The 21,545-nt window shown below is 37.9% G+C and overlaps 1 protein-coding gene across 1 annotated transcript; it reads right to left on the bottom strand.

The window, feature by feature from the left end:
- Positions 1 to 1,208: 1,208 nt before the first annotated feature.
- On the bottom strand, positions 1,209 to 21,066 carry RAB4A (RAB4A, member RAS oncogene family). Its single transcript, XM_014950495.1, has 9 exons — positions 21,060 to 21,066; positions 20,909 to 20,941; positions 13,361 to 13,441; positions 12,055 to 12,169; positions 10,461 to 10,523; positions 9,091 to 9,245; positions 8,086 to 8,181; positions 5,570 to 5,730; positions 1,209 to 4,585 (listed from the first exon to the last, which is right to left on the bottom strand). Exons 1-8 carry the CDS (start codon positions 21,064 to 21,066, stop codon positions 5,615 to 5,617), a joined length of 666 nt encoding a protein of 221 aa, XP_014805981.1. The 3' UTR covers positions 1,209 to 4,585; positions 5,570 to 5,614.
- Between the last annotated feature and the right edge of the window lie 479 nt (positions 21,067 to 21,545).

The following is a 21,545-nucleotide window of genomic DNA, read 5'->3' as shown; positions in this document are numbered from 1 at the left end:
TGCCTTGACTGCTTGTACCGTGGCTTTTGGGGTCTCAGGTTTTCCATTACAGGGTGCTTTAGTCTCTGGATGCAGACTGTGGCTTCTGCTGGGCCCCGGGCGCTCTCCTGAAAGGTGAGTGAGGGGCTTCTGTAGAGACTGGCGTTGGGTGGGGGTTAGGTGACAGTTACACATCCAGCTGAGAGCTGAGCTTTCTCCTGCCCTCCTCCTGTAACTCTCCCACAGATTCTTAATACCCTTTCCCCATCTGACTGGCTTTTTCTACCACTAACAAGATAAAAATAAGAGGCTAAAATATAATAGCTGTCTGAATGCTAGGTGTGCTGAAGTGCATGCCGAAGCCTTGGGGGAATCTTTATTTAGAACTCTGGAAAAAGAGGGTAACATGGGAAAAAACAGGAACCTCTATCTCTAAGATCAAGTGTAATCTTGCAAAGAGGAAAGCCTGAGCTGTCAAAGGATGGCTACACTGAAGTAATTGATGCTGCTGGTTCTACAGTAAGTGAAGGAAACAAAGCTACCTGTTTTCATACACTCTGTAGATTTACAGTGTATTTCTTGAGATTTTTATAGTGTTTAATTACTCTAGCATATAGAATATAATGCAAATGATTTGCACAGAGTAATCAGGCTTTTTTATAGCATTCATTTTTTAAGCTCTTATGGGAGCTGTTGACTTTTGAGCCATAGGATAACCCAGTCGAATACAACGAATGGACAAGAGATGTGTCAACTGTGAACTGCCTGATAACCTGGAGAAGTTGTAAGTGCAAATCCATTCTGTATTTCCTACTTGATTTTCTCCCCTTGTTTAATGCTTAAAAGAAGCTAAACTTCTGAAGGCACGTTCTCCAAGACATCTAGACAGATCCATCTGGGACAGACACAAGCAAAGTAAGTGCACCTTTGCAGCCATAACCTCTCTAGGACACGCAGAAGGGAAGTGATGTGGTGTTCCTCTCTAACGGGGCAGCACCATCAGTGGTGCAGGGTTGGGGCCCTCTCACGCCATGGGCAAAGCTGCTTCCAGAGAGCACAAGGAGGGCCCTGCTCCTGGGAAATACACTGCAGTGCTCCAGCTCCCTAGGCCCACACTGCCACTAAATTCACTGCACAGCCAGTATGATCTCACTCCTGTCATGTTACAGACTTCACTTACCAGGCAAAACCTGTACAAGGAAATAACAGAATTTGCTATGAGACACCTAGAAAATCAAGAAAGATTCTTTATTTGGTGCTAGATACAAGCATTAAATGAAATAGTGTAGGCCAACAGACTGATTAAAAGGCAAGACATAGGCTTTAATAAGACATTTAAATCTTTTTAAAGATCTGAACAGCTAAAGCTCCACATCCAATAAATTCTAGGATACAGGTACCCAGTATTATTTAATGTAAAACTCCAAGCCATCTCGCTTTGGTAAAGTATGAATTTTACACTAAAAACATACATAACAACCTATTTATCACTTACTGTTTAGGTGAGCTAGGTTTGGGTTGCTGTTTTAAGCTAAAGCTTAAAATCTACTCTAGGGCTGATATTGACATGATGTTTATTTTTAGAAATTAAAAAAAAAAACCCTCAGAGGAGACACAGTAAACAATACAGCTTGCACTGGTGAGAGCTATTGCTTCCAACAGTAGTTCCCTCAGCAGCTGCGCTTTTAGAAAGTTTCTTTTTAAAGTGTCAGTAGATACGCATAAAAGGTTGCAATACTACAAAACGTGCACATTAATCTGGTTAATGTGTATACATTAAGAGTATACATTAAAAAAATGATAAAAAAATGTTAAAACTCATTATAATGACTCTATTCTGTCCTTCCAGGTAGGAAGGGGACAGCTTAAGACAGTTGGTTACAGGAAGAATAAAACTGTGCTTACTGCTTCTTGACCAAAATGATCATAAGAACTGAGTATACAAAAGAGGCCAGTCTTGTAGGTCAAGGGAAAAGGACAGGAAGAAGTATAAGAAAATCCCTGCCAAACCCCTAAAATTTCTATTTAAAAGCAATGGAATTGAGTAAGAGCCCCCTGTTCCTGTCAGCTGCTACTGTCATAGCGGAAAGTAGTATTGATAAGCAGCCAAGCCCCCTCCAACCATTGTAACAGTGACAAGAGAGACCTTAAGCTTTACTTGAGCTATGCCCCAGCTACACTGGTGTGAGTATACCCAGAAACCTGATTAGACTGTGGTAAGGGCAGGGAACAGACTTCCAAAAATATCCTCTTTTCCCAGCATTCCAGAACTGGTTTGGGGTTTTGGAACCAACACAGTCCCCTCCCCAACCCTGGTGGAAACACAACACATCTCAGTTAATACTGTGCCACTTGGACTGGTGGAGACAACTACAGCCACCATCTGCTTCCCAGGACTTGCTCTTGGTTATTCCTTCCAGTCCCGAGTAGTGGAAGCCAGAGTAAGTTGAGTGAAGATTACGACAGGTAAGTTCCTCTGGAGTTCTTTGACATTCTGGTAAATGCACAGTTAAGCTGCTTCAAAAATACATTACGCTCTTACCAGGAAGAGAATATTCCTTGGGAATAATTCTTATCAGTTACGTAGCAAATCCAATCCTAAATATTACACTATACATAGGAGAGAGCTGTAACATTGAAGTCTTTGGAACCAACAGCCTTTTTAAAACAAAACCTAGGCTTTTTAAGTACAAAGCAAACTTAATTCCTTTTAATCACATAAGGTGTACAATTTTCAGGTAAGTATCCATTTGAACCAAAAATGGCAGGATGAAGGGAATAGCTTTAAACACAATTCTAATTCCACAAAAAATGGTATGCCTGTTAGCACTCCTGCTTTGCTCTTGTGCTTTAACTGCCCTCTAAATTACAGCATCAGTTCAGTTTTCTGATTTAGTTTTCAAACATGCATTTGACAAGTGACCCTCCAAAAGCTTCATATATAGACAATAATAAAGCATGTTTGACTTGGAATTTCAATACTAGGTTCTAATCAAATTACTTTGTTTTAATTTGCACTTCCAAGGAGATGTCCCATTTCTAGTTTTACAAGTAGCCAAGTAAAAATACGATTAGTGATTTTCATCAGTGGAAGTGAAATTGCCCCTCCTCAGTTCAGCCCCCCCCAGAAACACTAGCTTAATTCTGCAGCTCCTTATCTGGCAAAACAAGCCACAGGCCTCTTACCTGATCAGTTGTCAGGGCACTGTAAAAGCGATAGGCAATACTTGTGCTTCAGTCCTCCCCCTTGGACCCTCTGCAAATTTCTTCCTCTTCTGTCTCCAGCTAAGGAATGAGGACGGGCTTCCTAATCTCTTGCCCCATGCCTCCTCCCCACAATAAAAAGAGGGAAGGAAAGAAAGCCTGAGTTATGGGTTTTAACACAGAAAAAAAAAAAAAAATCAGTACCAAGGCTGAAATTCTCCTTGATGAATTTCACAGGAAGAAAAACTACTTAAGTAGTACGCTTGGTTTTCCTTCCATCACACGAGTCTCCTGAGGGCAACATGGACAGTGCCACTCACGTGAAATTCAAAAGGTAGAGCTCCAGCAAGACAGACTGTAAGCTTCCAATTTTAAAGTCTAATTTTTAAATTCAAGTTTTTAACTGTAATTTATTAATGTCTAAGAAAAATAAAATAGTATTTTAAGTTTCATACATTCAGGATACTTCAGAACTCCTCATCTGGGGTATGCTTCAACACAGACCATACTTCCATAGCTCTGTGATAAGAGGTGAGGAGAGCTCCTACTGTGATCGTTCTCTGTAAGCCCCTGCCCTAGAATTACAACACACACAGAAGATGCACAGTTCTGTTCACATATACATTCCATCTTCATAATGCCAGTGCTACACAAAACATCAGAACAAGAAAACAGAAAATTCCAAAATCCAACTCAGTCAACTGCCATTTGAAGAGACTGAAAAGTATTTTTTCTAAACTTTTGAAATTTGATAAAAGAGCTTCAGAAATTATTTAAGAACTGCAATAGAACAGAATGTGTAAATGTCAATAAAAATAACATTTTGAACTTGACATATTAGTAAACCTAAATATGGGTCCTAACCATATGTTGAGAATATGTCAACAGCTTGTTAGAATGCAGCAAACTAAGTAGGAAAAATAAAACAACAACCTCTCTCTGACAGCGCCAGTGGTTTTATAATTCAGGTCATAAATATAAACTATTGTGCAACAAACAAACATGACAAAGCCTACCTCAGTTAAATTTGTTTATATGATAAAAAAATAAAATATTAAACTGCTTGTAGTGCAACATTCTATCAGCATACATAAGTATACCATGCTTTGTAAATTTACTATTACATTATTTACAGTATATAGCAATGCTTTAAACCAGAGGTGAAAGAACAAAACCAGGTAATGGAAAATTTTACATACAGCTATGAGTCTTAATATTGTCCACCAAATTATCAAGTTTGCTTTCCAGACTTGTGTCATATGAACATTCCTGCCCCACACCACAGGGTACACCTTTCTGTCAGCAGTGGTCTCCTCTGTTTATAGATAGTGGAAAGATGTTTTTAAAAACTGCATAGCCTTCAAGCTTTGTCTGTTTCTTCAAACGCCATTTGCAAGGACAGCTGTAAAATACACAAGAACTGCATCAATTATCTACATCTGATCAATCTGAAAATTCAGCTCCTGAAAAAAGATCAATATTCACTCCTGTAGTCATAACAAAACTGGACTAAATTAATGCCATTTTCTAGCAGTCTCTTAGTTGAAGGATGGTGTATTATAGAAAGAAAATAAGGGAGGAAAGCAGTTCAAGGATTCCTATCCCTTATTTAAAATTCTGAGCTTTAATTGGGAGCTAAGCTCCCAGAATACAGAACAAAATATGCAAATGCTTTATTTAAGGTTCTGTAAATCTTCTGCTGGTATGCACTGCTCGAACTGATAAAAAAGGAATACAGTAAAAATGATGCAGTAACTATGCCTGCAATACTTGTTTAATTTGATATCGCTGTCTTTGTATAAGCAGAATAAGGATTAATTATATAAGAATAATTAACTATGCAGCAATTCCTTAATTACCCTCATTAAGTGAGGAAGAAAGTGAGGGAGAACCACTCTGGTATGGTTTTAGGTAGAAAAAAAGCCAGTGGAAATTTGAAATCCAGTATTACCTTTAATTTTCAAGTCTCAATCTTTAAACTTTGTATTTTCAGAAAAGACAAGATACCACACTGTACATTTTGTGAAATCTCATTTCCAGTAATATTTTTCCATGATACAGAATAAATTATTAATCCCCTCTACAGTGCATTAGGTAACTATTAGGGCTATAATGCATTTCAGGAATACAGAATTTTAAAATGTTTTCCACAGCATTACTCAGAGTAAGCAAATATCTATAAATATTTCAATAAGAACACTAGTCTTGCTTTACTGGGGAGATGGTAGAAGAAAAATCAAAATATAAAAAAATTAATCCATTCTACTGTGCATTATTTCACTATATTCTATGTTACTTTACAGGCTAACTGAAAAAGCCAAGCCCTAGATACACATTTATGAAATACAGTAACACCCTCAACACCCTGAGATTTTTGTAACCTTACCTTCTGTATCTAAAGTGAGTATTTGGGGATTTGTGTTTTGTTTCTTTAACATCCACATTCTTGAGCACTTTGTGCTTGTGCTCTACGTGGTGATCTCAGCTGTCTCAAGGCAGCATCTCCATACTGAATACCTGAGCCCATTCTTTCTGGATCCAATTCTCCTGATGAGAAACAAAATGGTCACAAGAAGATGGATCACTTGCAAATAGTATATTCCAATTTAACTGACAACAACAGATAAAAATTGCATAATGTTATGGAGAGATCTATTGCAATTCTGTTTACTTTTAGGCAATTCCAAAGCTTTATCATTTTCTCCTGTAATTTCAACCATGTGCCCTTAATCATAGTGACAAAGAAGTCTGTCTCCAAGTTAGGCTGCAACAAGAAATGTATTTGCACTAAGTACTTCTAACAAAGAAAATGTCCAAAATGTTTTCTGTGAACACTTAAACCACACCTGCTTTCAGGGACTAATATGCAAAGAAAGTAGTAGTGTAGATACCAAGCCAAACAAAAATGGATTAATCTGACAGTGGGATTCCATAATTTCCTCTGGGGGCAGTGCTTTATCTCAAGCTTCCCTATTTCTGGTATCCATTTCTGCCTATTCCATACCCTGTGCCTTCAGAAATGTTCTTAAGGCTGTACAGTGGACTGGCCAAGATTAAAAGCATTTAGTCAAAAAAAAACCCAAAACCAAAAACAAACAACAAAACAAACCAAAGAATCCCTCTGAATAATTCAGATCACTTGGGTTCATTGCACATGTGAGCCCTCTGTAAGTTAGCAGATGACACCATGTTGATAGCTCAAGGCTGTCATTCAAAAAAGACCTTGGCTGAACTAAAGGAACAGGCCAGCAGGAACCTCATGAAATTGAGCAACTGCTGACGCAGAGCTCTGCACCTGTGATGGAACAACCCCAGCGCTGGCACAGGCTGAGGACTGGCCAGGGAGACAGCAGCAATTGGTTATTACTGGGACACGCTGCCCAGAGGCTCTCTGGAATCTCCATTCCTGGAGCATCTCAAAATGTGCCTTGACAAGCCCCAAGCTTGTGCTCTCACTTTGAACCTGAACGTTCTTTCAATAGGAGGCTGTTCTAGAAACAACCATAAGTTCTTTCCAGTCTCAATTTTTCTGTGATTCAATGCATGTGTGCTGGCACAGAGAACACAGGAGCAGCTCACAGAAAACAGGACTGACTTCTGCTGCAATAGTGCCTCTTTAAATCAGTCATGGAATTACAGTATCATGAGAAACTACCTATGCTTCGCCTTTTGGTTTTGGGTTTTTTTTGGTGGTTTTTTGTTTGGGGTTTTTTTTTGTTTAAAACGAAAGCTGCTGTTTGGCATTGATTTGATGCAGTAATCATGAAAATTCTATGAAAATACAGTATTATTTTCAACTAAAAATTTGTATTTGGCATTCAAAATGTGTAACTAGAATCTGAGACAGACTTTTCAATATGGCCAATATTTAAAACTTTGAAGGTACCAAACAAGTAGAAGAGGAGAGAGAAAAACTGGAATGCAAATTAGCTGTAATGACACCTAACACTTAAGAGCCTGTCTCTGATAGAAACCTGCCCACTTGCATTGAGAAGCTTCTGGTATATTTCTAGATCTGCAAAAGTAAAAATAGTTTCAACCGAGAGGCAGGAAGGTCGCTTCAGAGAAACACAGTTGCTAGGAAACATCCCTGAAATTTTTAGTATTATTGTTCAATCTCTTGACTGTATTTCCTGCTACATATGAGAAGCAGAATTAAAAGTTATGTCTTCCCTGATGTTAGGGTTTTATTCTGCATTGCTAAAACTGTCTGATGTCAGGCTTGATGCTTGTAGGGACATGGCAGGCTGAGAGAGATAGAGTTGTTCAGCCTGGAGAAGGCTCTGGGGAGACCTTATAGGAGCCTTCCAGCACATAACAGGGGCTACAGGAAAGATGGGGAAGGACTCTTTATCAGGGAGTGGAGTGATTGACGGTTTTAACCTGAAAGAGGATAGATTTAGATTAGATATTAGGAAGAAATTCTTTACTGTGAGGGTGGTGAGACACTGGAACAGGTTGCCCAGAGAAGCTGTGGATGCCCCATCCCTGGAAGTGTTCAAGGCCAGGCTGGATGGCACTTTGAGCAACCTGGTCTAGTGGGAGGTGTCCCTGCCCACGGCAGGGGGTTTGAACTCAATGATCTTTAAAGTTCCTTCCAACCCACACAATTCTATGATTCTATGACATAACAACCCACAGAGCCTACACTCAGAGCTGACTGTTAAGGTAAACACTTTGTAAAAACACCCATAGTTCACACCACCCTGTCCTTTTAGATATACAAATCTGACTTAGAAGTCCATTCCTTTTAAAACAGCAGTTATAAACCAAATGGGTTATTTTACCACAATGAAATTTTGGTTCTTTGGGTTAAGTCTATTAGATAACTTTGAACGGCAATATTTCCATGCGCACTTTTAGTTTTCAGGAAAAATTAAAATAATATAAATCTCAATTTACCTGATTCAATTTTATTGAGTATTTTTCTTGCACACTGTACAAAGGCCTCTTCAACATTTTCCCCCGTTAGTGCACTTGTTTCCAGGAACATCAGCTCTGCATTTGACACCAGAAAAACATTCTCAAAACAAGTCTGGAATATCTGATATAGTAATTCAAAGCATGAAAGCTAGGAACAATAAAAATTTTCTTAAGAAGAACTATTGTCAAGTAGTATTCCCTGGAAAAGTTAGCTTTTGATGGCAAAACCACAAAAAACTTCCCTTGAATTTATACACTAGCCCTCGAAAGTTGGAATCTAAAGATAATAACCTGGGCTATGCATGCAAAATAGAGCATGAAACTAAAGAACTTCATATAATTTCCCATTAACAGCAAGTCACAACAGGACAGCAGCCACAGTTGGTAGGAAAAGATATTTATAATTGATTCATAAAAGCAAAACCAGTTTTTACTGATGGCAGGACTGCAGCACAGAAGCTCAGACTGGCTTTAGCTGCCACAGAAACATGTCCTCAGATGGGAGATTTTGAATACTACAGACAATGTAATAGACCTCTGGATCCATGTCATGTCCTGAACTCAGTTTCCCATGAGTAAAACTTATGGCTTCCAACTGCAGCACACTCCACCCAACCTTGTCTGTGATCTATAGAATCTGTAAGATGCTGAAAACTAGGAAATCATGCTCTTCATTTTCTCAGTCCTTTGGAGGTAAGGCAATACCTGAAGTTGCATTACATTCCCTAGGGACTACATCTCTACACAGAAGGTGTTCTTTAAGTAGCAGCTGTGACTGGAAGAATCACTGGTAATGGGACTTAAATAGTACACGTAGTTCTCACTGCAGGCACTGTCCTCTCTCTAGGCCTCATGTACTGACAGAACTCTCTTTTTTGTAGATATCTGACAAGGTACAGTAGCAAAGTACTCCCTGCCTGCACAAGAAATAACTGTAATTACTAGGCATCTTTGAATGCTACATGAAGATTTATTATTACTTACCATTTTCTTGTGCAAAGCGGGATGCTTCTAAAAAAGTAACTTCACGATCTGCATCAAGATCCTTTTTGTTTCCACACAGTATTATCACAATATTTTGACTTGCTAACATTCTTGCATCCGTCAACCAATTAGTAAGTGCATTGTAGGTTTCTCGGCTATGTAGAAAATGACATCCCTTATTAGAACAAACTCATTTCTCATGAACAGATCACTTAACTCAGAAGGAAAATCTGTATTTCTGGCAAACAACAAATTGCTGCTAGTCAGGCAAGTCACCTATCTCAATATGCCAGCTATGAACTGGGAAAAGTATCAAGATCCTTCACGAAGCTATTTAAAAGCTTAAAGTTTTTAAAAAGCAAAATGAAATTATCCACAGTATATAAATAAATACACACAATTATAAAATTATAAAATGCCCTGTTAACGCAAAAAACTAAAATTTTAAGCACTAATCTAGTTTCAGCCTTTTGTGCATGAAATTTTGGGATAACAGAATGAGTTATTGTTTAATGTGGAATTCAACTGATACTTAAGTTTCAGGTGAGATTGTAAGAATTTACCACACTTGTGCAGAACTGTGTGCCTGAACTTTCATATTTGAGTCAAAACCAATAATATCACAGGCAGTTGCCTTGCACACACCATTAGTCATCGTAGTGGTGGTTAGAGATAAGACCCTTGAGCAGTAAGACTGACAGAAGAGTCCAGCTGTCCTTAAGCACAAAACACAGATTTCAAAGACTGCTCAGAGAACAGCTGGCTCACAGGACAAAAAGTAACACATCAAGCAAATCATTATTAACCAACATAAAACTTATCTGACAAGTATCAGTCAATCGTGGCCAGAAAAGATGTGGAAATCTGTAATGGTAAGGTATTCTATTGGCTGCCTACAATATTAAAATATTGAAAGATGCAGAGATGAACAGAATTTTGGGCTACAGTTAAGGAATGTGTAGGTAGAACTAGTTTCTCCAGAGGATCACCTGTAATGCCAGCATACTAATAAGCAGTTTCCACAATTAGGGATGTACCACCTTGGTTAAAAGTCGCTAAAGTCTGCTATTAGTTTCTGCCGCAAGGCTTCCTGAGCCAGTGGTGGCACGTAGTCCACCGTGATTAGAACAGCCAGTGGTGGGACAATTTCCATGTTTATTTCTAACCTGTTGAGGCTTTATATTTATGACACTCACAATATCTCATGTAAGCCAGTTCCAAAACTTAAATACGCACTAAAACAGAAGTACTTTTTATACTTCTGTTCTTCCTGCCCAGTCTCTCTTAGAGGACTATGTGCTTGGGAAGGAATCATTATGTATTCATTGTATCTGGTAGTCTATCAGCAAGAGAGTTGCTAGCCTTCTTACCTGGTTATATCATAGACAAGCAAAGCACCTGCAGCTCCTCTATAGTAACTCCTTGTTACAGACCTGAAATAGAATCACAGACGTACATTTCTGTAATATCTTCATTGTTTCAAATCTGGCTTAATATAATGCAATCTATATTATGAAACAGAATTGTCATTTACCTATTTAAAATAAAACGTGTTTTTTAGACATCATCATCTGTGCAGCAGCAGACTATTTACAACTAGACTTTTGACAAAGCACTAGCACTAAATATAGCTGTACAAGCATTCTCAAAGTCCCTTATGCCCTGTGTGCTGCTGACCATCATACTACATGGCCTGATGCAAAACCGGAAGCTGATGGTGCTATCTGTGGCTTAAGAACAGCATAAATAACTTATGTTTGAACTCTCAACAGCGAGGAGAGAATGAGCAAAGTAGCTGTAATTGAACAATTAAAGACTCCTTAAATTGAAGGGGAGACAAGCAAAGCAAAGCATCCTTCAGAAGGTAGAGGAAAAATTAAAAAACTTGCTAAGTACGCAGAGGTGTGATCCGCCTTAAAAAGAAAAGAACTATTTAGATTATAAAAAAGCAACAGGAAAAAGGGACCTGCAAGTCTGTGAACTCTTTGAACTTGAAAGGGCGGAATTTGCACAAGCCTCAAAGTTCAGAGCCTCCAAGCTCCTCAGAATGCCAGGATAACTGGCTAACACACTGAAAAGATCTCATTAATGAAGACTACACAGCACTGCCCAGCTTTACCTAGTCACAGATCTATCCAAAGAACTTGTCTAACAGCGTACATTTGCCTGGATTGCTGCCTATTACTCAGACTTCTACCCTACCACTATACTCACCTTTGTCAATCACTGCCCCCAGCCCCCAAAACAAAGAAACCTCCCCCTCATACTCTCCCCCCCAAAAATATAAAAAAAACCAGTGTCCTATTTGATGGTGAAGGTACTCAGGAATACACTGGATCTTTACTGAGTTTGATCTATGCCTCAGATGTATGACACAGCTAACATACAGCATTAAGAGTACATTGGGGGTTCTAAGCTGACAAATACAATGCTTTTTCTTTAAGAAACTTAAGACATCTCAGTCTTTCCAGAAGTGGATTTAGCCAAGTGAAATTGACAGCTGATTTTTTTCCCCTTTAGTAAAATAACATTCTATTATGAATTTGCTCTCATGCAGATTTTGAACAGCTTACAACTTCCTGGCATTTACGTATTACAACCAATAGAAGGTCTTCTAAACACAGAGTTAAGCACACACAGTTAATTAAAAAAAAACTATTCTGAGTTTGGCTGGTGAACAAGCTTTTAGCCACATTTTCTACTTGTATACCTTATCCATCACAGAAAATACCCAATGAAAGGGCAGAACCTCAGATCCTGCAAGGCAGCATTGCTTTACTGAAATCAATGGATCTATGTCGCTATGTTCAAGTTGGAAGATCTGGCCTAGTTAATAACATGAAAGCAGGCAAACAATTCCACTCATCAAGAAACTATGCCTTCTTATAAGCAGGGATAAATAACACCCAATACCCACAGCAACAATTTAATAACAAACATTAATAAAATGATTGAAAAAGGTACCTGAATCTCTCTTGTCCTGCTGTATCCCATATCTGCAATTTTACATATTTACCACCAACATTTATGATCTTCGAACCAAATTCCACTCCTATAGTATGATTTGAGTCATCTTTGACTACAAAAAAAAAAAAAATAAAACCACACTTACTTGGAGAATATAGCAAATAATTAGTTTTTACATAATCTAATTTAGGTATAATCAAAACTCCTCAGTGTTCAAATGACAAACTATTTCCTGAACCACCAAACTCAGTGCCACTCATAAGTGTACTGACACCATGCAGAAATAAATATTCTTACAATTCTTGAACAGCTTCTGCTATTCAAAATTGCTACTAGGAAGGCCTGCCTTAATTAAATCATTCCCAGTTTACATTAATAAGGGGCAAGAAAACTTTTGTACACTTTTTTTTCCAACTGTGTTTTCTAATACTTTGATGCGATTTAAAATTAAAATGCTTGGAAAAGCAGAACATAAAAAGACACAGTCTTGCCCATGAATAAGCAAGAGCTACTTCTTTAAAACACAAAGTTAAGATACTTGCTTTATGTAGACTATTGATATCACAGATTCTCAGCAATATATAACTGCCCTTACTAGAAGCAAGGTCACGGTTCAAGTTCAATCACAGAATCGTGCCATGTTCCTTAATGATTACACATTATTACCCTAGAGCTATTCCTCGAGAGATAAGGTGAATTACTACCATTTGGTTGAGAAAGATAAGAGTCACCTTAGATTTATAAAGGTTTCTAAATGTGTATTATTTTTGTTTAATCATAATGCTAAATGCACTACCTAACAGGAAATTTTCTATCATCTATTTATCTCAAAATAATATTTACAATGGAGTCTCTACCAGTACCTGTCATAGAACACAGTCCTTAACAAAGAACAGAGTGTCTATTTAGAAAGAGACTACAAGCTTTCTAAATGTACTTAAGCAATTCAACATTTCTTTCATCTGTTTAGTATTTTTTTCTAAATATCCAAGCCTCTACTATACATCTAGGGAAGCTTATAGCTGCAAGATATAATTCTCACAAGAAGTCTGTATTTTCATCACCATCCTATTATATTTACTTGAGAGCAATAGAAAATACAGCTCAATATCAGGCTTTTGATTAGAGTGATCAATACAGATTTACAGCATGATTCTGAACAAAGTTCTCAGTCAAAATTCTCATCTATACAAATAAGAGAATTATGGAAACTTCAACACAAAGAACAGATACTCATGTAGGCAAAGCCTTCAACTGTGGTATAAAGCAATGGAGAACTCTTACTGTGCTCAGGTATACTTACATTTCTTCTCAATAAATTGGTGTAGTAAACAGGACTTTCCAGTTCCAGCATTTCCTATGACCAAGAATTTAAACAGGAAATCTGAAATTTGAAAGACAAAAAAAAACATTTGCCATATTTTAGTATGTACTTGTATTTTTGTCACAAGACCAGCTATTCCCTAGTAACTGCTATTTCAAAAAGCAGGGAATAGATGACAAAAATAGCAAAATAACAATAAATCTGAAGAATAACCCACAGTATTCAATTGTGATGTTACAAACTAAGAGTTAAAATGCTATTTGTTTATGGAGATACAAGAATGAGGAGAAGAGACGGAAATGACTGAACTTGAATTCAGTTAAAATAGGCTGAATTACAGGTATATGGTTGGTTTGTATTCCAGCAACCTGTTTGCAGGGTACGTAAGCTACTAACCGTGGTCTGTACAAATCCCCTATATAATGATGATGTTTCTTAAAATCTGTATGCCTTTGTACTAAAAAAAAAAAATATTGTATTTTTTATTTCATTAACATTAATTCGAACTTCTCTATATTGACTGATTAATATTCATACTTTATTTTAATACTTTTAAAGCTGGAACAAGTACAATATTTTTCTACAAAATTTACAGACAAAAATTAATTTTTATTCTGGAATGCCTGCTTTCACATTTCCTCCACAGGCTAAATTAAGATACAGGTATTTCTGGCACTTTACCTATTTATAAGCTATTTATGTCAGTATTCATTAGTAATACATGTATTCAAGATTTATGCTCCATTTGTATTAACAGTTACATATATCTGCCTCCCCAGATCTGCTTTCTGTTCAGCTGAAGACCAAAGAAACTTCCTTTTCTTACCACTGTCAAACATAAACACTGACAAACTGTGATTAGAAAGTTTACAATTGCTTCCCCCACTATATAGCCATCAAGGCATCCTTTAATAGTTCATGCAAGATTCACTATTTATTTTTCTACTGGCAGCATTTTTTTTTATTTTTACAGTCATCTTTACCACTTTATTGTATAATTTATCTTCCAAACATAGCAGGTCTCCAGAAGACATCAGGAGATGTCATGCAATGAAAAGGATTATGTTTACAATATCAACAAAAATTAAAAAGTAACATTTATTTAATTAACAGTGTTCAGAGCTGTCATATGGGTTACACAGATATTGGTCCAGTGGATAACAAAATAAAAAATAAATTAGACTACACTAAGCAAGTCAAAGCACTGATACATTACTCTATCAGAACCCTGTCTGAGCCTTTAGTTTTACAAAATGAATTTAACATGCACAGAAATCCACCTGCTCGTTTCATTTCATGCAGGAATTGTTACTTGTTATGGTACATCAAACACATCCCCTAGCAACAGTAAAAGCAACAAGCAAGTTTCTCATATGGTAACAAAATTCCCACTGTTGAAAAGTCAACAGCAAAACACGTAACTATGAGACCTGGGAACATCCACCATCCTTTGTCTTCACTCTCCAAATTTTATTAATATTTAAAATGAGGTACTGTTTTCCTACGGATTTTTACTTTTTTTTTTTCCATTTTACCCTGGCATGACTTTTCTTGTTCCAAATGTAGTAATAAGGTTGGTATAGATTCTACCCTTTTCAGAAAGAGTATGCTGTTTCTTGCTTACAAATATGACCATTTACACGCTCAAGACATTCTGTTCCAAACTCCTCTCATTCTTCACGCCCCCACCCAGCTGCTCATGCTTTCTGGATTTAAAAAAAAATAGTTACAAATAGAATTTTGCTTCAGGTTGTGAAAATCTTGTGTTCTGTTCTGTAAAGAAGGGCTCTTTATGTCACCTCAACTGCAAAACACACTGGAGCTGAGAATGCTTCGTTCTATCAAATGTTCATTCTTAGTATAAAATGTAGATATCATAAATAACCCCAAAGTGTTAGGTTAAGAAAAAATTCATCTCTGAAAGAAAGCCAAGTTTCTCTTTTTATGGACCAAATATCACTAGTTAGCTGCCTTGTGTACCTTTTTGCATATTTAAACTACTGTGGGTGTGCGTAATCTCACTGGTCTTACCACTTTCAGAGAGTTCCTTGAGATGTGAGATGTTCTGAGACATACTCACAGTTAAAATAATCTTTTTCTACTCTCTGCAGTTTTCCCAAAAATAAATCCAAAATTCTAGTTGAAATTCATTCTCCTATGTATCTGGTTGTCAGATTTTTTTCTTAAAAACAACTACAAAATTCAAGTCTACCTTCCTTTTTTCTATGGAAGGCTCATATTATTTACTGTAGCATAACAGCTACTGTGAAACCAAACCAGGACAAGAATAAAACCAAATCTCTATTCCTACACTAATTTGCTCTGTGATTTTAAGCATTGGTTGTTAAATGTGGTTCATGAAGCTACACTTGTGCAACCCACAAAACCATGCTGAACAGACAGGCTGTAGGCCAGTGAGAAATTGAGACAACAGTGTTGCTGTCAGGGACTGATCTGGAATAGCTTCAGAACAGCCGTGCATTTTTCCAGAGGTGTTTTAAGTTGATATTTTGCTCTGAAAGCACAAGTGATATTTGGGGATTTTATACTCATGTCTTTAAATTGATAACATATTCTGGAAGCACTTTATAATAGACTCCCAATTCCTGTCAAGTTTCTATTGTGCCAGACAACTTTAAAAGGGAATCCTTCCTACAAATAAATCACTTAGATGCCTACTCAATACATGCTTACTTAGTAGACAAAAAATATATATTTTCCTCTGGCAAAATAGCAAACAGGTTTTCTAAGGTAAAACTTGAAATGGCACTTACAATTACTTTGTTTACAATATGGAAGTAAGAGAAATATGGTTTATTCTACCACAGAATGGAATTATCAAAATCTTATAATAAACAAATCAAAACCTTTCTGCACCAAAGCAGGCCATATTTCTAAACACACGTAGATTCACAGAGTAAATGACAGTTTGAAGTTACATTCACAAATGTAACTGTACTTCTATCAGTTTAAACTCCCATTTCATGCAAATTGTTCAAAATAGCAAAAGACCTATCCAGTTAACAGTTTATCCACAAGCACCAGATAACACATTTCAGGAAATATGGAATACTTTGCGCATTTAATCAACTGCATTGAAGAAAAATGGATTTGCCAATACTAAAAGCCACAAATATCTATATTTAATAAGTTTTTAAGTCACAGCCTAGCATATTAATGAGTAAGGTAATATCAGGTAAGAAAAGGGAGAACATTTTTCATTCTGTTATTCTGGAACATAATAATCTTTCTTATAATGTAATTTTGTGTAATAACAGGAACCACATAAATTACATTTTTATAACTTTTTTTATTGCTTGATTTAGGACGTGAAATAAGCTTCTCTTTTGTTTGAACTGTACAGATGTACCTAAAAATTCAGAAACGCAGAAGCTGAGTGAGATTGGACAGATAGCTTCGGACAAATAGCTTCTTTTAGCCCAACTGTAACATCACTGTGTTGTCATATTCAGGAAGAACTTTTATATATTCATTCTTTGCAATTCACCAAATGCAACTCATATTCTAGTGTCTGCACTACCGCTTAATTGCTCTAGTTTTTGTTCTTGATGTACTCTTCCCAGAGGAGTTAAGTAACTTCATTTCACAGCTCAGCTTTTTTTGTTTATTTGTTTGTTTGTTTGCGATTGACAAAGCAGCTCAGAGCTCCAGCATTCCAGTTAGCTGCCAAGGCTGTCACCCGAGAGAAGTTTTTCTTTTGAATTCTGTTGTTCCTCCTTCATGGAAAAGCAACATCATTCAGATGTTACAAATGCTTGCTACCATGCTGGCTACTGAAAAGGTCCAGAAAAGTTAAAGCACTTTGCCTGTAAATATGATCCCCCTAATACAGAAAGAATTTAGGATGAAAACTGAACTCTGTGCCAAAAGGAAAAAAGGTTACAAGACATACACTAGAGAAAGCATAAAGAGATCATAAAGAGATGAAAGATAGCATAGCATGGCTGTTTAAGGAAATAAGGTAACACTCCCCTCTGTGAGCTACATGTATTATCTGATCCCAAACTGGGTAGGGGGTACAGGGAACAGAACTTATTTTCTAGCATAGATGAAAAGGAGTAAAACCGTGGCATCCAAAGATGCACTAGCAGCTAAACTATATGGGGAGAAGGAGAGGGGAAATGACAATGAGACAATTGTGGGCTTTGACTCACATACCGGCAAAAACAGATGGTTGATGTAGAAACCACCCCCAGACACCCGGCCTCCTCCTTTGACTGAAGTTTACTCCAGCAGAAGGAATAATTGAGCTTCTGAGCTACTGCAGTTTACTCTTTAAAATGTAATGAGAACGAAATTGTTTCTTATATGCTTGCTAACACAGAAGCGGGTGGGGGAAACAAACAAACCACATTCTATCCTCAATCTCAGTTCGGTCTTCCAACTCCTTGATAGAGTAGAATTTACACTCACTAATGCTGAACCTTTGGCAACTTTCTCATTCAAACCATGAAAAAAAAAGTCTTCTAGCAGTTAGACATCGTCTATTTTGCAGAAATCTGCATAAGGAACAGTGCTCTGAAGTATTCCTACTGGCACACGCTACCTCTAAATGAGAGAAAAGAAGAGCTATTCTCCCTGCTTACTTCTTTTTCTAGCAATAAAAGTTAACAAGATAAACAGGTAGAATAGATAAATCTGGATTTATTCCAATCTGCATAATGAATGCTTGAAAGAGGGAAGATCTGCTTCCTTACAAGCAAAAGAGCTAAGCCCTCTAAGCAATAAAATCAGATTTGAAATAAACTGAAGGCCAAGGTGATAAATGCAGAGACCGTTAGATAAGTGGGGGAAGGTAGGATGGGGAGAAACAGACTAATCAAATTGTTCAGACCAAAAGGGAATATTTTGAAATAGACAGAAAGACTACACATTCTCTGACAATGACAGAGATTGACAAACTTATGTGACCAGACTGGGAGTATAAGTACTGGTGGAGAAAACACAGGGAAGGAGGCACTGAAGAGATTTGTCTGGAACCTTAGGTATCACATTTACTCAAAGGCAGCACAAACTTTATTCTTCTACCATTTAAAATCCAAAGGTTGCTTTGCATTTATCTATTAAAGATAAGCTATTTTTATGTCAGTCTATATTAACCATAACAGAAAACCACACACATTTTGCACTGGGAAATAGGAGAAAGCATGCACATGTTGTTACATGGCAACTATCTACAGACAGGCCACTGCATCTCGGAAAACTCAAGTTAAAATAATTTTCCTATAAATAAGGGATTTGTTTCCAATGTTACAAGATAAACTTTTTAAAGAATGATCCTCCTCTCCCAAAAGTAGAACATTTAACTGCTTTCTCAAAATTTGTGGAGCTTCCTTGTATTAATGACTCTTTTGATTTTGTTTTGGCACTTTGTAAGGGAAATAAATTGATCACATAGGAAAGGCATAAACAGATTAGAAAGCTAAGAACACAAGATATACAACTGATGAAACAGAAATACAGGAGAGAAAATTCTTTGCGAACAAAGAATTTAGTGCCAAGACTGTGAGAAGCTACAGACCTTGGTTTGAAAAGAGGACAGAGACAAAAATCACAGTGAGCGACAAACAGTTAGGAAAACTGGGTGAACAGAAAAGCTTCAAAGCAGACAGAATTTGACACAAAGAGCTTAGGAAGGTAAAAAAAAAATAAACCAGGAAGAGACATGTAAATTAACTGAGGTGGACAGAAGGGACAGACCAGATGAAAGGCTCTTTATTTCTCATGGATCGAGAACAATATTGAAAAAAATACCCTCCTTTCAAAGGGAAGATAAGTTGAAACCTCACAGCAAAATTAAAGTCATAAAAAAGTCAGCCAGCAAAATGACATTAAAAAAAACCCCAAACACAAACCACCAACCACTTTCCTGAGCCTGTATGTATGGGGATGAAAGCTTTTGAGGTTACATAATTAGAACGGGTCATAATCCAGGTAGTAAGAAGAAAAATCCAATTCACAAATAAGCATCTAAAAGGGCAGAAGCTACACGGATTCCAGCACTGAGGCGATACAGTGACCACTGATCTCAGTCATTCAGTGGGAACTGTCCTAATACTTCTATCATCCTTGATGATCACTGTAACAGCTGGTCAGAAACAAAGTGCCCTTTGTTAGGACAGTGAGCGCATTAAATCCCAGAGAGTTCATCAACACAGAAAACCCATGATATTGTCACATCATACTGTTTACTTTGACCTGTCAATTGGACTGCTACACACGTGGAGAGGACACTGCAAAATCAGATACTGATTGTTGTTATGGTCAGAGGTGGTACGGCCATTGTTAAATTTTATATTGTAACATAGTTTTTATTCTTCTATCTACTCTAAACCTGGACACTCTCAAGTATTCCAACTCAGAATTTTTGTAGCTTGTGCATGAATAGAACAAACACTGAAACTCAAAAGAGAAACGTACCAAATAAGAATTAAACAAACAGAAGGAACAACCTACAACTGCAAACCTTCAAGTTTAAGGGCTTGTTTTCCAGGACACCAAAACAACTGGGAAGTATCAACAGCTACAGTAGGTTTACAATTGCTATTTTGCATCACTGGAACAATGCAAAAAATGCTGAAATGTATTCGTTTAAGATACAATCACCTATTTAGCTTGCTTACTATTGCAACAACCAAAAAGAAGCACTGCTGAAATTCAGTCTGTCATCTCTGGTTGTCTACCAAGCCGTTTGCTTAGGGACCACCAATCCCAACATAAACACAGTCAAAATGATCCTAGTTCATGATCACAAGAGTTCAGAGCATGAAGAATTAGTTCAAACTCAAATTTAGATTTACAAAGCACAGCTCTCTGGTTTCAACAGATAAGTTTTACATGTTTCAACAAAGTATGAAAAAAAAGAAACAGAGTCTTAATATCTTAACATCTGCACTTCAAGGGCTGTCCCACACTCTTGTCTCATTTTGTCCCTTAGTTCTGTGCATTTGTCGTACAGCGAAACACTGACCCGTGGAACAAAACATCTTCAGCACTGATGACTAGGGTATTGAAAATAAACTGACTTACACAGCAGAAAGAATCAGGCGAGTTAGCTTACTAATAACAACTCCTGATGGCCATGCCAGTCTTCCTCACACTTAGTTGTTGCATCCAATTTTGCTTTAATAACCCAAACGATTCCTTATTTTCAAGGATCTGCTCTAAAAGCAAGAGGATGCAAGTCCAGGGCTGAAGTCTGAACAGCTACTGAAGATGTTGCAACAGACAAAGCCAGAAAATGACAAGCGAAAGGGTTTATCGCAGTATTCAATTCTGATCTTACTCTCCAACAACCCATCATACAGGCTTTTAATATGTTTACACATATGACAGCATTTTTATACTGCAAAATATTGTAGAACTGTATGTTACGGAAAGGGGAGAAAAAACAAATTGATTCAAGCAAACACAGTTGTTTCATGCAAAGTGATAAAGCAGAGAAATTAATACTATTCAGTTGCCTCCCATCTCCTCCACCTAGCCAGCAATACCAGCTCTGCTTACCTTTTCGACTCCTCACTTCTCTTTGATGCTTCCCTATAAGGCACTGGCACACCCTGCCAGAGTGCCTGCGCTACGACTTACTCCTTCAGTGTTTCTCCTACCAGTAGCAGTCAGACATCCATGCCAACACAGCAAGTATGAACATACTCACTGATCATTCCCTCCCCTAACTCGCTCTCACAATCAGTTCTGGTGCTTGCACACCTAGTCCTAACCGAAATCCAAATCGGACCCTCAAAAGAACACGATCTCCAACTAGAGAAACGCGCAGCTTCTCCCAGAGGACACGCACCGCAACTTTCCTCCTGAATTCACTGGGCCATTTACAAGTAGCGTCCGAGTCCCCTCGACTAGATTTCACTTACGTTTCGAGTCAGTACTTCCACACCACCAAAGACCCTATTGCAGGCGCGGCGCGGTGCCGGGCGGGGCGGCAGCGGGAGGGGCGGGGCTCGGCAGCGCACACACCTCGCAGGAACGGGCAAAACACACCACGAACACACCGCCCGGGGCGGGGTGAGAAACCCTCTGGAGCACGGACAGCCCCCACCGCCTGCAGCGGGACTCCTGACACCGCCTCAGCCCCTGCTCCGCCGCTGTCACCCCGCTCCTCAGGAGGCGACCGCCCGGCCCTGGG

The sequence above is a fragment of the Calidris pugnax genome, unplaced genomic scaffold (assembly GCF_001431845.1).
Source record: "Calidris pugnax isolate Ruff unplaced genomic scaffold, ASM143184v1 scaffold24, whole genome shotgun sequence".
NCBI lineage: Eukaryota > Metazoa > Chordata > Aves > Charadriiformes > Scolopacidae > Calidris > Calidris pugnax.
Note: the sequence above shows the minus strand (reverse complement) of the source record. Positions and strands in the feature narration are given on the sequence as shown.